At 40.2% G+C, this 15,798-nt stretch overlaps 1 protein-coding gene across 1 annotated transcript in view; it reads right to left on the bottom strand.

Moving 5' to 3' along the window:
• Positions 1 to 1,095: 1,095 nt before the first annotated feature.
• Positions 1,096 to 15,798, bottom strand: part of RAB11B (RAB11B, member RAS oncogene family) — a 37,138-nt gene continuing 22,435 nt past the window's right edge. The window contains exons 3-5 of the mRNA XM_051972479.1: positions 13,152 to 13,345; positions 8,613 to 8,693; positions 1,096 to 4,913 (exon numbers count right to left, since the gene is read on the bottom strand). Coding sequence (XP_051828439.1) covers positions 4,768 to 4,913; positions 8,613 to 8,693; positions 13,152 to 13,345 — 421 coding nt within the window. The 3' untranslated portion in view covers positions 1,096 to 4,767. The remainder of the gene's footprint in view (positions 4,914 to 8,612; positions 8,694 to 13,151; positions 13,346 to 15,798) is intronic.

Genomic DNA, 15,798 nt, shown 5'->3' with positions numbered 1-15,798 from the left:
TAAGGTTTTTACTTGCATGAAATAATTTTAAAACAAAGGAAACCAATTACATCGATGATTATTATTTACAAATCCCTGCAGGTTAAGAATTCTTGTTCTAAAATTCTTAAAATACCTCATTAATTGCTTATGCTCTTATAAAAGCACTATGGAAATACATCATCTTTTTAATACAAAGATGACATATCCAGTTCTACTGTGAAAGTGTTCTCAGGACAAGTAATAGGCCAATACTCTTGCTTGAGGCCCTGAACACCATGACACCTACTTGAGAAATGACTGGCTGGCTTAGGTAAGGGATGCATCAGCTGACAGGGAGGTGAAATCAATTTCATTGGTCTACAAAAAGACAATTCGTCATTCCTGGACTTTATGGAAATTTCTTCTGAATTGCTGGATGAAGCCCAATCTTACCTGTATGCCCCAGCTTTGCAGGGGATGGGTAGGTGCTCCTGGTGGCTGTCAGCCTCTAACTCCAGGCAACTTGCTTTCTTCAAGCATTACAGCAAAAACAAAAAACAAAACAAAACAAACAAAAAAACAATCTCAGGGGTAAAGGCAATTTTCTTGGGGAAATAGGACTCTTTCGAGGGCAGTTTCTAATTTGTGTGATCTGACCTGACCTCAGTTTCCTAAACCATTCCCTTTCAGAAGGTGACAGGAACCTCCTTCCTTCAGATGAGACCACAATTGGTCTGAGTTGTTTCCAGGCCAGCCAGCTATTGAACATACAAATCAGGTAGCAGAGTTCAAATGGCATTTTCTGCAGTGGGTATAAGGGAACTAAAGTTAATTCAAGTAAGAGCAATGTCATCTTATAGGACTCAGGAAGTCTCCACCACAGCAAGCTTTTTAGGAGGAAAAAAAAATTCTAATAGGAGTGTTGGGAGCATCGTGGCCAATCTGGAAAGGCTTCCTGAAAAGGAAGAGACCAGATTTACATGTCCATCCCATGTAAGAGTGAGCAACTCAATGTACTACCAGGGACAGCTTAACTATCCTTTATGCCTAATCCCCTTCTCCATCAGCATTATCTTCCCCCCTCCCCACCAACCCCCTCTCTATGGGAGAGAAGGACTGGGCAGAGACAGACACTTTGGTATGGCAATCTTTATATCCACAACACAGAATAACCATGCACAAATCCAGGGATGCGGGGCTCTATTTACAAAGAAGTTTGCACTGAACTGAATACAAGTGCTGTGGAGCAGAAGAAACAGATATATGAACAGAAAGGTCTGCACTAGCCCTGGCTTTCTCATGCAGACTAAGCCCATTTGTGGCAGAGCAATTACTCAGCAATGTCCACTGTTGACCAACCTAACCACATCCAGAAATTTGGCCTGTGTCAGGAAAACTCCCTCTAGCTAACTTAGACCCCACCTGTACTTCTAGAGGATGGTCTTAGGGGGAGGGAGTGAGAGGTTCTGGTCAGTCTCCCCCCACCACCAGGTATACTTCCTCTTAGCTGTTGTTAACTGGCTCAGGGTCTCTGACTTGCCATGCTGTCACTCCAAAGAAAAGCATCTTCCAGGACAGTCTATGAGCTAGGATACTAAATCTCTCATAACTCAGGGGTATTTCTCAAGCCACATGACTCACATTTTCTGCCTTATGCCACATGTGTCAGAAGTCTCTTCTCCCAGGCAATAACTTTCCCAACACCCATTTGCAAGTTAGCTGCCAAAGAAAGTCAGCAGGTAGCAGACTGAAGTATGCTACCAAAGTGGAATTGGGGATCAATAATGCCAAGGAAGAGGTGGGGAAAGGCCAACCCCAACCCTTAAGCAAAAGGCACCAGGTGGACCTAGGCCTGCTTGTCTCATGGCCAAGGCTAACTGAGACCCTACTCCTAAACTGGATCATCCAAAGGGATAATGAAAGAAGAGGCCAAAAAAATAAAAGGCCTTAATCTTCATCCCTAGGCAAGAAACCAGATAGCAGCAGCAGGGCCCTGAAAGACAGCTGCCCAGGACAGGGTAACTATGTCATTTCACACTGCCCTGGAAAGTGGCTTTAGTATGAAGGCCTCTAAGCTGGTGAAACTTGAGTAATTTAGTCAGAGAAGTCATAACTAAGAAGGGTTTTCCAGAGTCTGTCTTCCCTTTCAGTGACTCTGGCCCTGGTTTGAAAGAGATAACCTGTCAGAAACCTGATGGTATCTTGAGTCCTGAATCCTGAATAACTTATTTGCCTGTGTTCCTCCCAGAAACTCTATCCCTGCCATAGTTACAAGCCCATCTCTATCATCTTCTTAGAAATTACAGAAAGGCAGGTTGAAACTAAGCCCCAGTTTCAACAGTTGCTTCTACCCAGGGCCAGCAGAAGTTGATTCCTAGAGCCTTGGGGGGTCCTGGAATGTCATCAAGTTAAAATTTCTACCAACCCATACTAACAAGCTCCAGTCTCAGCTCAAGCCTTGGGCCAGACAGAAAAATTGTTGAGAGCTGGAATTAAATTGTTGAGAGCTGGAATAATTGCCTGCTATAAAGTTGAGAAGCAAGTCAAGGAACTTTGAACAAGGGGTATGGAATATACTGCCCCAACTTGAACTTCACAGCAGGCTTGGAGCAGGGTACTTCAATGAAAAGAAACAGCATCTCAGAGCCTGACTCCTTCTCAAAGGAGGGGCAGTATGCAACTCCAACAACATGAACGATTCTTGAGCAGCTCTTTCCCTCATCTCCCCTGATCAGAGATCATTTGCTTTCCTCCATGAAGAGCAAACTCCTTGTAAATTTACAAGACCCAGTACTTTAAAAGTAGCCCAGGGATGGCAAGGAAAAGAAACTACATTAAGGAGCAAATGTAGCGCCTACTTTTAAGCCAATACAACTTAGCCAGTGAACAGAGACTAAGGCTCTGTCTCACAATTAAGGCCAGTGAAAGCACAGATGCACTGTAGGACAAATTCCCAAACCCAATGGACTCTCATCCATTCTATTCCAGCCACTTCGAAAGAGCAGAAACACTGGTGACCTCTGATACCTTGCACTTCATGAGAGGAAGAGACTTCCTCTCTCCAGTCATGAAGCAACTGGTTCTCCAAAGCTGACAGCTGGCTGAAATTCAAGCCTGGGAGACTCAACAACGAAATTCTTCCCTGAAGGAGAGGAACAAGGTCAGGGCCCTGGATACCCTTCCTGAGTCCATAGGACACACTCCTTGAAAGCTAAATATTCCAGAACAGCTAGTTCTCATTTGGCAAGGATCCTAGGATAACTCCAACAGGTTATCAACCAACCTTGGGAAGATGTCTTTGTCTTTTACGTGCATAATTGGAGGAAAAAACCCTCCAACTTATTACAAACTTATTTCAAACAACACCTGAAATGTTAGCTCTATTTATCCCTGGTCACCCATTCAGGAGGTTTAAGTTGCACCACTAGCACAAGCCAACCAAGATCCTAATTAGCAAAGGGGCTTGGATAGGGCACCAAACCCCAGGAAGAGCCTATAGCCAATGGGCTCAGAGAGCAAGCTCACAGCCTGGCTGTACCATCACTAACTGATCTGACCTGCTAGAAAGTGGGAGTGTAATCAGGTTTCTCTTGTTGTACCAGACAGAGATGAATAGTGGTCAAGATTGCTTGCTGAGGCTAGTGGGCATCAGAAAAGTATAACTGTTGCAAATAGCATCCTGGCACTGAGAAAATGAGACAAGGGGGCGAAGGAACACAGTTGCATACAGGAAATAGAATTATACATTTTAGTAAAGGTCAAGTAAAATTATAGCCCGAGAGTCAATTGTTAAAGAATAAAAGGGTGAGGGAAAAGGGTCGAGATGCTATGATTTGGCATAAATTTTACAAAATGTATAAAGAATCTATGTTTTTCTACAATAACAAAACCCAAAAACTCTAAGTGCAGTTATATACAAAACATGAGAATATTGCTTCCCTTGCAAATGGGTTTCAGGCAAGATGGCGAGTTGGAGAGGGAGCTGTGGGCAAAAAGGAGGTTAACAAGGGTCTGCACAGGCTGAAGCTGGTCAGGATTCTCGGACAGGAGGGACAGGCCACAAAGGAAGGGCCGGCACTTGCTAGATGCTCAGGTTGAGGAATAGGATTATCTCTGGTAGCTGACAAACCATTCCATCATTTCAGCCTACCCTTGGGCTCCTGGACCTCCTCCTTGAGCCAAGAGGTTCCCAACAATCACTAGACCCAAAGGCTAACCCTAAGTGAGGTGGAAACTCTGGGAAGCATGTCAACGGCCACCTCACCATGGGTCTTCAGCCACCAAATGAGAACCCCAATGTTTATCACAGGATCCCAACTGGACACAACAGGACATCTGAGGAAAAGATTTTTTCCCTCTTTAATTTCAGCACACTTCCTTTCTCCCTTCCCTGCTCCCCATGTTCCCCAGAGATCTAAGGATTTATGAAAAAGTTGGGCTAAATGCAAAAGCAAATCAGTGTAGGTATGTCTTTAGCCGTGATACATGAGGTCTTGGTTCCTCCTTCTCCTCCCAACAATCACTAGACAACCAAATGGCCCTGCCCAGGGGAGCAGCCAAGGCTCACCCTCTGGGAGCAGAGCCTGCATGACCAGGCCCAAAGTCAGCCCACTCCCCTGGAAGCCTGAAAGGGGGGTTAGGCCTACAGTTAATGCTCAAAAATGGACGGTGGGAATGGGGGAAGAAACGAGGATGACAAAGAGTCACTGAATCACAGGAGATAACTGCAAAGACGTGCACACACGTTTCTAACTGAAGCACAGCGAGGTAAGGGCAGGCAGGGAGGGCGCTTCTGGGCGCAGGTGGTCACAGATTCTGGCAGCACTGGAGTTTGTTGGATTTCTGTCCATCGGTGGTGGGGGGGACGCTGATGTCTACCACATTGTTGCCAGGAGATTCATCATGTGCAGAGCGATCAGCAATCTGCTTCTGGGATACGATGCGGTAAATCTCTGTGGGCAAACAGATTTTGGGTTAGCAAAGTAGAAAAGGAACCTGCCAAGGTCAGCAGATGCATAGGTCAAAGCTATGTCCCATATAGCTGGACCTTTTGACTAGAAGAAACACACCCAAGCAAAGAGCCCAGGACCATACAGAGAGATGATCCTGCAGCTCCCTCCTTCCATTTACATAAAATCAAGCAGTCCCTATTACAAAGTCATTAGGAAGTCCATTACTTCCAACCTTAACACCAATTTTCAGTGAAGATGGGATTCACACCCAGCTCCAACACACAAAACTTCCAGTCTTCCTTCATTTGTGCCTCAATTTTCCATGTGTGATATGAGCTTCTTGTTTCTGTTTCCTTTTTTCCTAGGGAACTTAAAAGTATTCATGCATTAACAGGTCAGGTGCTTCTCATATATGCTTCAGGTATATCATACTAATTTAGCCCGGGGGAGGGGGGGGCATGCGTGCATAAAAGGACTTATGTGAAAGGGATCCAGTCACTTAACACATTGTTTGCCTTGGTTTCCTCAACTATGAAATGGGGATAACAACACCAGCTATCTAGCAGGATGTTTTTAAAATATTCTTTTGTTTTGTTTGTTTTTTGACATGGCTGAACCACAAAGCTATTAAATGTTTACTAAAAACAGCAATGAAGTCCTGGGAGAGGGAATTTATGTACTTTCCTAGTTTACTGTAATGATTTCATCTAGGCTACTTTGACTACCCCACTGAACTATATGTACGTGGTCAAATCTGGAATAGGGTGGCACAATTCCTTCCTCCATGATCCTTCACACCAGAAGCTTCCTGGAGAGAGGCTGAGGATGGGGATGGGGATGGGGCCAAACTTAGGACCCAAAGGTAGCTCTGAACCAGTCTCACTCCTCTCCCAATTACTTACTCTGTCCACTTTGATCAGGTACTCCTTCCTATCTCTGGAGGAAGGTAGCACAACTCTAATGGCAATAGGCCCTATTTACCAAATTCTATAGATATGACTTCCCTCTGTAATATGACCTTCCTTGGCAATAAAAAAAAATGTTAAGCTGCATAACAAATTCTGGCATCCCAGAAGAGCAGTGAATTTCAGGCAATTGAAATGATTTTTGCTACATGTGAGACAAGGTACAAATTGTTAGGAAGACCACAGTCTCTATTCACTGAATCCTTAGCAAATCCAACTTCCATCTGCTCTCAAGACTCCCACCAAAACTTAGCTTTTTTTTTTTTTTTTTTTTTTTTTAGTTTTTGCCTGAGTTTTTGCCATGGGTAATCACTTATTTGCCAAGATATTTAAATGTATTAGAAAACTAATATAGAAGATATCACACTCAGGCATACTTCTGTTCTAATAGGGTATACCCTATTTCTCCTCTTGTCACTCTCCCACGGAGAGCACATTCTATCAGCTAGAGTCATTTAGGCTTCAACTGTCAAATATAGACAAGAGAATCACCTGAATCTCAATGAGTGACAGTCTATCTACTGCTTTTGCAAAACAGCGTATTTACTATGAGGATCTCCTTTCTCTACTTCCCAGACCTAATTTATCATAAGCATTCCCAATCTCTACTTCCTGGACCTAAATGTGTTCATGACATCCAAATCAGGGATGGCCAATGGGCTGACTAATGGGCTTCTTGTTTCTGTTTCCTTTTTTTCTAGGGAACTTAAAAGTATTCATGCATTAATAGGTCAGATGCTTCTCATATATGCTTCAGGTATATCATGCTAATTTAGTCCCGGGGGAAGGGGGGGATTAAATTACTGGTTTAATTTAATCAAAAACTTATGAGAAAACACTATTCTGGCTATATCTTATAACTTTGTACTAAGTCCCCACCTAAAAAGTTACTATGACTGTCCCAGTCGAGAAGAATTTCTAGGAATTTGATTTAAGCTGCTGGAGAGTTGTGAACAAAGACTTAAAACCTCTAAAGGGAGCCTTCTTCCAACCAATTTGTTGCTGGTTCTCTCAAACCCAAATACTCAATAAGGATGAAGAGGTGGAGTAAAGAGAAGTAGAGAAAAGATGGGGGAAATTCCAAACAATTAAACAAGTGCTATTTCTATATATAATAATGAGACACACACCTTTTAAAAAGCAGTAATATCTCTGGATGATCCAGCAATCTGAACTCTTTTCCTTGTCAAAAGGATTTTTATAGCTTAAAATCCTAAAACTTTAAATCATTTAGAATCTAAAAAAAACTTTCATCAAATATAAACATTGAAGCTTTACTTTTGAAATAAGCTTTTAAGTCTGGAAATAAGAGTAGACAAGCTATTTCCCCAAATTGTTGTTCAGTATCTGACTTCTTCTGGCCCCATTTGGGGTTTTCTTGGCAAAGATCCTGAAATAGTTTGTCATTTCCTTCTGCAACTCATTTTACAGATGAGGAAATTGAGGCAAACAGGATGAAGTGACTTGCCCAGGGCACATCTGAACTCAGGTCTTCCTGACTCTAAATCTAGCAACTCTCTATTCACTGTGTCTCCTCATCTCCCAGATTTCCCCAGGAAAATTTTTTTTTTCTTTCTAAAATTACCACATTTTCTCTGCATTTTTTTCTTTCTCTTCACTTTCCTTCCAGTCTTTTGTCTCTTTTATTCTCTCTCTCCACACTGACCGTAATGCAGTAATAGGATATATTTCTTATTACAGAAATTCCAAGAAAGTCAGAGCTGGAGGAGAGCTTTAAAAACCACCTACTTCAAACTTGTACTTTATATAAAAAGAAACCAAAGAAATTTCCCTTAGGTCACTTGAAGGCCTGGGGCATATCTAGGACTAGAAATCAAGTCTCCTGACTCTCCAGGCCACAGCTCTATTTTGGATCTATAAAACTATGCATACTAGGTCTATATCCCAAAGACATCATAAAAAAGGAAAAAGTACTCACATATGCAAAAATGTTTATTGCAGCAATTTTTGTGATGACAAAGAATTAAAAACTGAGTGCACACTCATTAATTAGGAAATAGCTGAACCACTTAGTAGTATATGAATGTAATGGAATACTACTGTTATATAAGAAATGAGCAGGCAGATTTCAGTAAAACTTGGAAAAACTTCAATGAACTGATACTGACTGAAATGAGCAGAACCAGAGGAACATTATGCACAGTAACAGCAACTTTATGTGATGACGAACTTTGATAGATTTAGCTCTTTTCAGCAATACTATGATCTAAGATAATTCCAAATGACTCATGAGAGAAAACGTTACTAGAGAAAGAACTATAGTCTGAATGTAAAATGAAGCATACATTCTCACTTTTTTTTTCTTCCTTATGATTTTTCTTTTACAACATGACTAATGTGGAAATATATTTAATATAATTGAACACATATAACCTCTATTAGATATTTCGGGGAGGGGAACTCAAAATCTTATAATAAGTGAATAATGAAAACTATCCTAACATGTAACTGGAAAAAATAAAATATGAGTAAATTAAATAAATAAAAAGGAAAAAGCATAATGTTCTTGAGTCTTATAGTACATCACTGAGTAAATGAGTTACAGAATAAAAAACACTGGGTAAGCAGAAGAGGTTATAGAGAATATGTGAGCCACTCAAAATTTCTGCTACTAAAATCACTAAATTGCTTCTTGGACTCCTGCTTCAGGCCAAGGTTTAATCAGCCCTGTCATGCCCATGGCATACCCACCCCAGGTTAAGACACCGCTCACCTGTGAGAATGTTTTTAAAGGCTTCTTCCACATTGGTTGAATCCAAGGCTGACGTTTCAATAAAAGACAAATTGTTTTTCTCTGAAACAAAGAGAAGGTAATTCTAGTTAGTGCCTGGACCCTAATATCCTCCCTTCCTTACCATAACTCCATAGTGAATTATAGCTGAGTTTTATACTATCTCTTCCTACCAATCCTGCCCTCCAAAACCAATCTTGGCTTGTTCACAACATGATGGCCAGAAATCACAAACCGGGCCCAGTACAAATTAATGTTATATAATCTCACCCAAGTCCTCATTATTAGAAGGCAATTTCTACCTTACCAAACAATTTGTTATCCCACTCAAAATCGTGGCTATTCCAAACACTATCCTTCCAGAGCACTACTTTTGCCCCATCCTCTCATCTGAGGACCTTGACTCATATTTTCCTGAAAAAATTAAGGCCATTTATTAAGAAATCCCTTTTTCCCCTTCCTCTTTATTTCACATCACTTTGATATCTCCTTTGCCTTCCTTTATCTATGTCTCACACCAGGAAGTGGACTTTCTCCTTGCTAAAGTAATCCCCTTTTACATGCATAATTGACTGCATCACCTCCTATTTTCTCCAGCAGATTATTCACTCTATCATCTCCACTTTCTCTATAATACTCAATCTCCATCTACTGGCTCTTGCCCCTGCTGCCTGCAAACATGCCTATGTCTTCCCCATCCTTAAAAATCCCTCACTTGATCCTATGAGAGCTACTGTCCTATAATTCTCCTCATCTTCTCCAATAAATTTCTTGAGAAAGCTGTCTATACTAGTTGCTACTACTCATTTACTTTTTAAATTTTTCTTATAAATCTCTTGCAATCAGGCTTTCAACCTCATCATTCAGTTGAAATTGCTCTCTCCAATTACCAATGATCACTTAATTGCCAAAACTTCTAATCACCTTTCCTCAATCTGCAAACTTCCTTTACTTAGTCACAGCAATAATGCACTGCTGATCACCCTTTCTTGCCCATCCAGATTTTCAATGTACTGCTCTTTCCTAGGTCTCCCACCATCTAATAGTTTCTTTTCATCTGCCTTGCTGCAACTTCCTCCTCCAGGACATTCCCACTAACCATAGGTTTCCCCAAAGGATCTGTCCTGAATCTTCTTCTCTTCTCCCTCTTTATTTTCTTGCTTGGTGATCTTATAAGATCCTATGGGTTCAAATGTCTCCTAAACTTGGTTCTCCATTATCACAACTCTCTTTTGAACATTTCAAACTCAACATCTTGAAAACCACAACTCATTATCTTTCTCCCAAATCTTCCTCCCTTCTCCTAGCTTTCCTCTTACTTTGTAAGGAACTACTATAAGTGAACCAGATTCCCAATCTCAGTGTCATTCCATCCTCAACTCACTTCTCATCCAATTTGTTGTCTTCTTATTTCTATCTTCACAAGATTTAAAAAATATATATACACAAAGCCCTTCCTCCAGTACAGGTTTACATGTCGACAAAAGCATCTTACATTCATTATCTCATTACATTCATTATCTCACGAGAGCTCTGGGAAGTGAGTACTAGATATTATTCCCAATTTATAGTTAAAGAAATATATTTCAGGTTTAATATATATTGGATTACTTGCCATCTAAGGGAGGGAATGAGAGTAAGAAAGGGAGAAGAAAAAATCTGGAACATAAGGTTTTGCAACGGTGAACATAGAAAACTATCTATTCCTGTGTTTTGAAGATAAAAAAGCCTTATTTAAAAAGAAAAGGAAAAAATAGAGGCTTAAATGACTTTGTCTAGGGTATCCCAGGTAGTTAAGTCTCCAAGGTAGGACTTGATACCAAATCTACTTTGCCAAGAAAAATGTCCCCAAAAAGATGTATCAAATCTCTCAAAGTTGGATTTTTCCCCCCTAAAATAAACTCCATCACTTCCAAGTATAAAACTTACAAATGCATTTGAATGCAATACAAGGGTGCAAATCCTTCTCTACTCACATTTCAGGGATTGCAATTTAACTAAAGGCTCAATTTTATTACCATGTTCCCTTAAATATTTCCTGAAAGACTTTGGACAACTCCACCCAATTCTGCTTAGCTTCTTCTGTACATCTCCCATAAAATCCGTTTTCTTGCTGATCTTAGCATTTTTTCCTTACTGTCACCACCATTGTCATAAGGACATCTCCAGATAGGTTTTTCTTGCTCTGTAACCATTCTATCAGTTTCTTCTGCCAAAGGCCCATGTGTTCCATGAATGCCATATTTATATATGACTCAAAACTTTCTCCAGAATTTTGTCAGTTTTTCAGTTTCCACACTGACCAATGACCTTAGGTTAAGTGTGGAAAGTGAAAAGCTTAGATCTAGGTTCTTCCTTTTTTTCCCTCATTTTCTCTCTTTCTGCATCCTTAGCACTCATTCCTAGGACCTTTATTCTTTTGTAGTCTTGCCCTTTTATAATACATTTTCTTTTCTTCAGCTTACAGACCCCATTCCAAAACAGCCATAGGAAACTACAAACTTCCTTCTCTTCCTCCCTGGCTTTGGATGACTTAAGTTTAGAGCTTTCTCCTTTTCATTACCTCAATTTTTCCTCTGCTTTCTTCTGTCAGGTTGTTCTTCCTGCTCGTCTTATGGCCTTTTTAAATGGATTTTGTAGGTCATTGCAAACCTCTCTCTTCCTCTACTTACTTCTGGGTCAGATTGTAAATGTTTGTTGGCTGACTTACTAATTGACTAGGAATCCCTAAATACTGTGTTTACTTTTAGAACCCCCAAAATCTATAGGGCTGTCTCTTACTCTGTGAATATAGGCGTTTCCAATGTACATGAATTTATATGTGTCAATATACACATGCATTTATGGCAACACACAAATGTATTTGGAAAGGCAATCTGGCACAGTGAATAGTCTCAGAGTTTGGAAAACCTAAACTCAAGTCCTATTGTACACATGTATTAGATGCATCACCAAGCCATGTCCCTTAATTTCTGTGCCCTACACAAATCTTTAATACTACAAGTTACAGAACGTGATATCAGCATTAGTGGAAGGAGTTCCTCATACCAATGAAATCTTAGGCCCGCTTAATTTTATTATTCTTATACATATGATTATGATTTTCAGGGAGTAATCATCCTTTCCAAGCCCTCCTACAATGAACGACTTCTTATATTCTGAGATCCCAAAAGTTCTGTCAGTGAATGAGATGGTCTGGCAGCTCTCAACCAAACTGAAGAAGCTCCCATGCTAGACCCTAGGGACTGCACAGGGCTGTGGGGTGAGGACCAGAGGTATAGAAGGTCTCAATACCAACTTGCCCAAAGAGTGATGAAATTTTCAATCATAGCAATTTTGTAACACCAAGTCCTGAAGGGGTTTTGACTTACATCAATATGCAACACTGAAGTAAGCATAAGTGAATATATATGTATCTGTTATAAAATGAGGCTCATCAATGTACAATTTATAAATATTATGCGGAGAGCTCCACTATATAGTAAAATTATGTGGGAATTAGGAATCTGTAAGATAGATACACAAGCAAAGTGTCCTCAATATGGAAATCTTCACTTGATAAAGAAATCAATCACTGCTCTTTAGTTGATGGGAGATTTGTCTAAGTCCACACATATAAGGAAATCTGAACATGGGGCCAAAATTCATAAGATATATACAAACTCAGAACTTGGGGAAAGTGAAGTAGAGGGTAATGAGGTTCCTTCTCTGGAAGCTGAATGCAATTCTAGCAAATTCACTAATAAAAACACTACTAGCTGATCAACAGAAAACAAAATGGATGTGAAACAGGATTTAGTTCATAAAGAATTATTTAGAAGGCACAAATTTACAAGACTGAGGAAGGAAAAAGAAAAAAGAAGGTCGGACTTTTCAACACATAGAGGCTGATACCTTTATATCAAAATTTAACCTACAGCTCATATGACTCCACATGCATATACTTAATTGGATTTTTCCACTGAAAAGTCTATTGAAAAAGCTTCTGTTTTTGCCTTTACTATTCCTAGTAGATAGAATTCTTCTGGGTAAAGGGAAAACTTTTTCTTTTCATGAAGCATCTCATAAATAGACCAGTTTTATCACCTTTCATAGCATGGAAAAATAGAAAAGGAAGGTTCCTAAAACATAACAAGGTATACTGGAAAGAGCACTGAACCAGAGATGGAAGGGTCTGGATTTGATTTCAGCCCCAACCTCTATCAGCTCCAGGATTTCAGGTAAGTTACAACCCCTATAAGCACTGGTTTTCTTATTCATAAAATAAGAATAATTATAATTGTGTTACCTACCCTCACAGGATTATTGTGAGAATCAGGGTATAATAAATTTCATGATGGCAGGAACTGAGTCACATTCAGATATCTAGTATAGGGTCTTGCATACCAGCTAGAGATAAAGGAATTATTTATGGAAATGAATCTTAGGTACTGAGCTCAATTTCAGGGCTGGGCACAGAAAACTCCCAGATTCAAGTTCCCCACCCACCTTGTGGAATACCCCCAGATCAAGGTCACCCACCTGCGAATGCCCGGGCCTCATCAGTGGGCACAGCACGGAGATGGCGCAGGTCACTCTTGTTCCCCACCAGCATGATGACGATGTTGTTGTCAGCATGGTCACGGAGTTCTTTCAGCCAGCGTTCCACATTCTCATATGTCAGGTGCTTGGCAATGTCATAGACCAACAAGGCTCCTACAGCCCCTCGGTAGTATCTGAGAAAAGATTAACAGAACCTTAATTTGGTCATGTAATCACACCGCCTATTCCAGTCTGACTTGGCTTCAAGCTAAATTCTAGTATCATGTGTTCTTTACAAAAGAGATTAAAACAAGCCCAGAAATGGGGCCAAGACTACCTTACCAAGGGTTGTCTGAAGTCAATGATCACAGAGCTCCAAATATCACTCATAAGAGTAAGGCATTTTTCATGTTTCCTGGTCCCCAGAATCCTCATCCACCTAAGACTACTCTTTTTGATAAATATACCATACCCTAATGCTATTTTTTCCCACATGGAAATGAACTCAATAGGCCATGTACAGAATCACAGAATCCAAGTTGAACATGACTTCAGAGGTCAACTGATCTAGCCAATACAGAACTGAAAAGAAATTTCACCTGCAGCCTTAATCTGAGTGTCGGGAACACTAGATTCTATCCTGGCCTATATCTTACTGCCTGCCTTGTCCTCCCTGTGTTGGTTTCAGTTACTGCTCACTCAGCCTCTACCTAAAGGCTATCAAAGGAGAATGCACTAACCTTCTCCAGTGATCCCTAGTTCCCAATTTCTCTACTTCTGTGGAGGGTACCACCGCTCTTCCTGTCACTTGGGATTCTTCCGTCCCCTCACATTTAATCCTTACCAAATCCAGTCATTTCTTTTATCTGCCTTCACACACATATCCAATAGTCTATTAATAATCCTCATATGGTTATGATCTATAGCTGCCATATGGTCATGGTATATAGCAATTGCTTTATAACTGGCCTCTAGTCTCTCTCACTCTTCCAATCCCTCCTCCCCACAAATTATCAATTGGTATTCCTAAAACACAGAATGGATTTGTTCAAGAAAGTTAAATATTCCCCATTCTCTTTGGAATCCCTCTTCTGTGGGGCTGCTGTAGACCTTCCCAATCTTGCTCTAACTTAGTATTCTGGACTGATTTCACATTACTATTCCTTTTTTTTTCTTTGTGAGGCAATTGGGGTTAAGTGACTTACCCAGAGTCACATAGCCAGTAAGTGTTAAGTGTCTGACGTGAGATTTGAACTCAGGTCCTCCTGACTTCATGGCTGGCACTCTATTCACTGCACCACCTAGCTGCCCCCCATAACTTCTTTCAAATCACAATTCAGGTGCTGAGTGTGAATGTGAAGCCTTTTTCTAAATTCTAAATTTAGTTTGCTCCTCTTTACCCATGGAAATTATATTTGGAATGCTTTTATTCCCTTCCATCCCATCTCAAAAATGATCAGCCATACACTCAGTCTACAGGGAATCACAGGTTTCGTGGCCAACAAAGGACTTACTCCATGTCCTCCCAGTTCACCCACCAGCCCTTCAAGTCTCCTGACTCACTAACCCATTTATAGCTGGGTAAAAGAATGGATCCCTCCCAATCTGGGGAACTGGCATTTACATATGAAATCATTGAAGCTCAAGTCGCAATGTGGGTCTGTTATCTTCGACACCAACATAGCATCAGTGTGTGCAGAGGTCTCAAAGCCTGCTTGCTTCCAACAGTCCCAGTTTCATCCACATTTTATGTCACTTACCTTTTCTAAGCTTCAAGTGTCTACATCTAAAAAATAGAGAAAACATGATCCACTATGTCTATGTTATAAAGACAATCAGAATCAAAAGAAAACACTTTGCAACTCTTAAGGAACTATTCAGATGTACAGCAATCACAATAATGATGGCAATAAGATTAAATGACACTTCTTTGCCTAACAGCTGCAGTAGGTTTATGGTGGTCAAATATAACCATCTGCATTCTGAAAAGGCAAGAATTTCAAGAACATCAGGTCAGTCTTTCACTCTTGTATAAGACAGAGGTATTAAGCATAGGGTCCTCCTATAGAACAAAGATATTAAAAGATAGGGCCTAGATTTTCATTTAGAGTATTTCCTTCTACCAATGTCTATCTACTTAAGTAGTCATTGATAAAGATATTTGCCAGGTTTATTTATAGGTTAAAGGAAAGAAACAAAGGCCAGCTATGTCCGTGTTTGTTTGGAAAGTTTGACGATATCAGGGGTAGCTTTGTTATCAGAAAAACTTCAATGAATAAGTAAGCCAAGATGTTATGCACCTTCACAAATTATGTTCTACATATTATATCATAGAGTAACAATATATTCTGAGTGTCAGAGAGAATTCTAGGACTTGTTAGTCCTTCCAAATTCTTGCAGTAGACTATAGGCTGATTTAGGACTGAATCCATTTAAATTTGTCCACCTCTCTGAGGGAGATACTTGTCATAATGATACAAATCATTAGTCTCTTACTCTAGCAGTGATTCAAAATTCTGATGCAATGTTTTGCTTCAGGAGGATTCTGGGAAGATGACATAGTAGGTCAGAAAATTCCAAGCTCTCCAGAGTTTTTCTACAACTGACACAAAATTGAGCTTCAGGACAAACAAAAGATCTGCTAAAA

This window comes from Antechinus flavipes, chromosome 1 (assembly GCF_016432865.1).
Source record: "Antechinus flavipes isolate AdamAnt ecotype Samford, QLD, Australia chromosome 1, AdamAnt_v2, whole genome shotgun sequence".
In the NCBI taxonomy this organism is placed as follows: Eukaryota; Metazoa; Chordata; class Mammalia; order Dasyuromorphia; family Dasyuridae; genus Antechinus; species Antechinus flavipes.
This window is presented reverse-complemented; position numbering and strand designations above follow the sequence as displayed.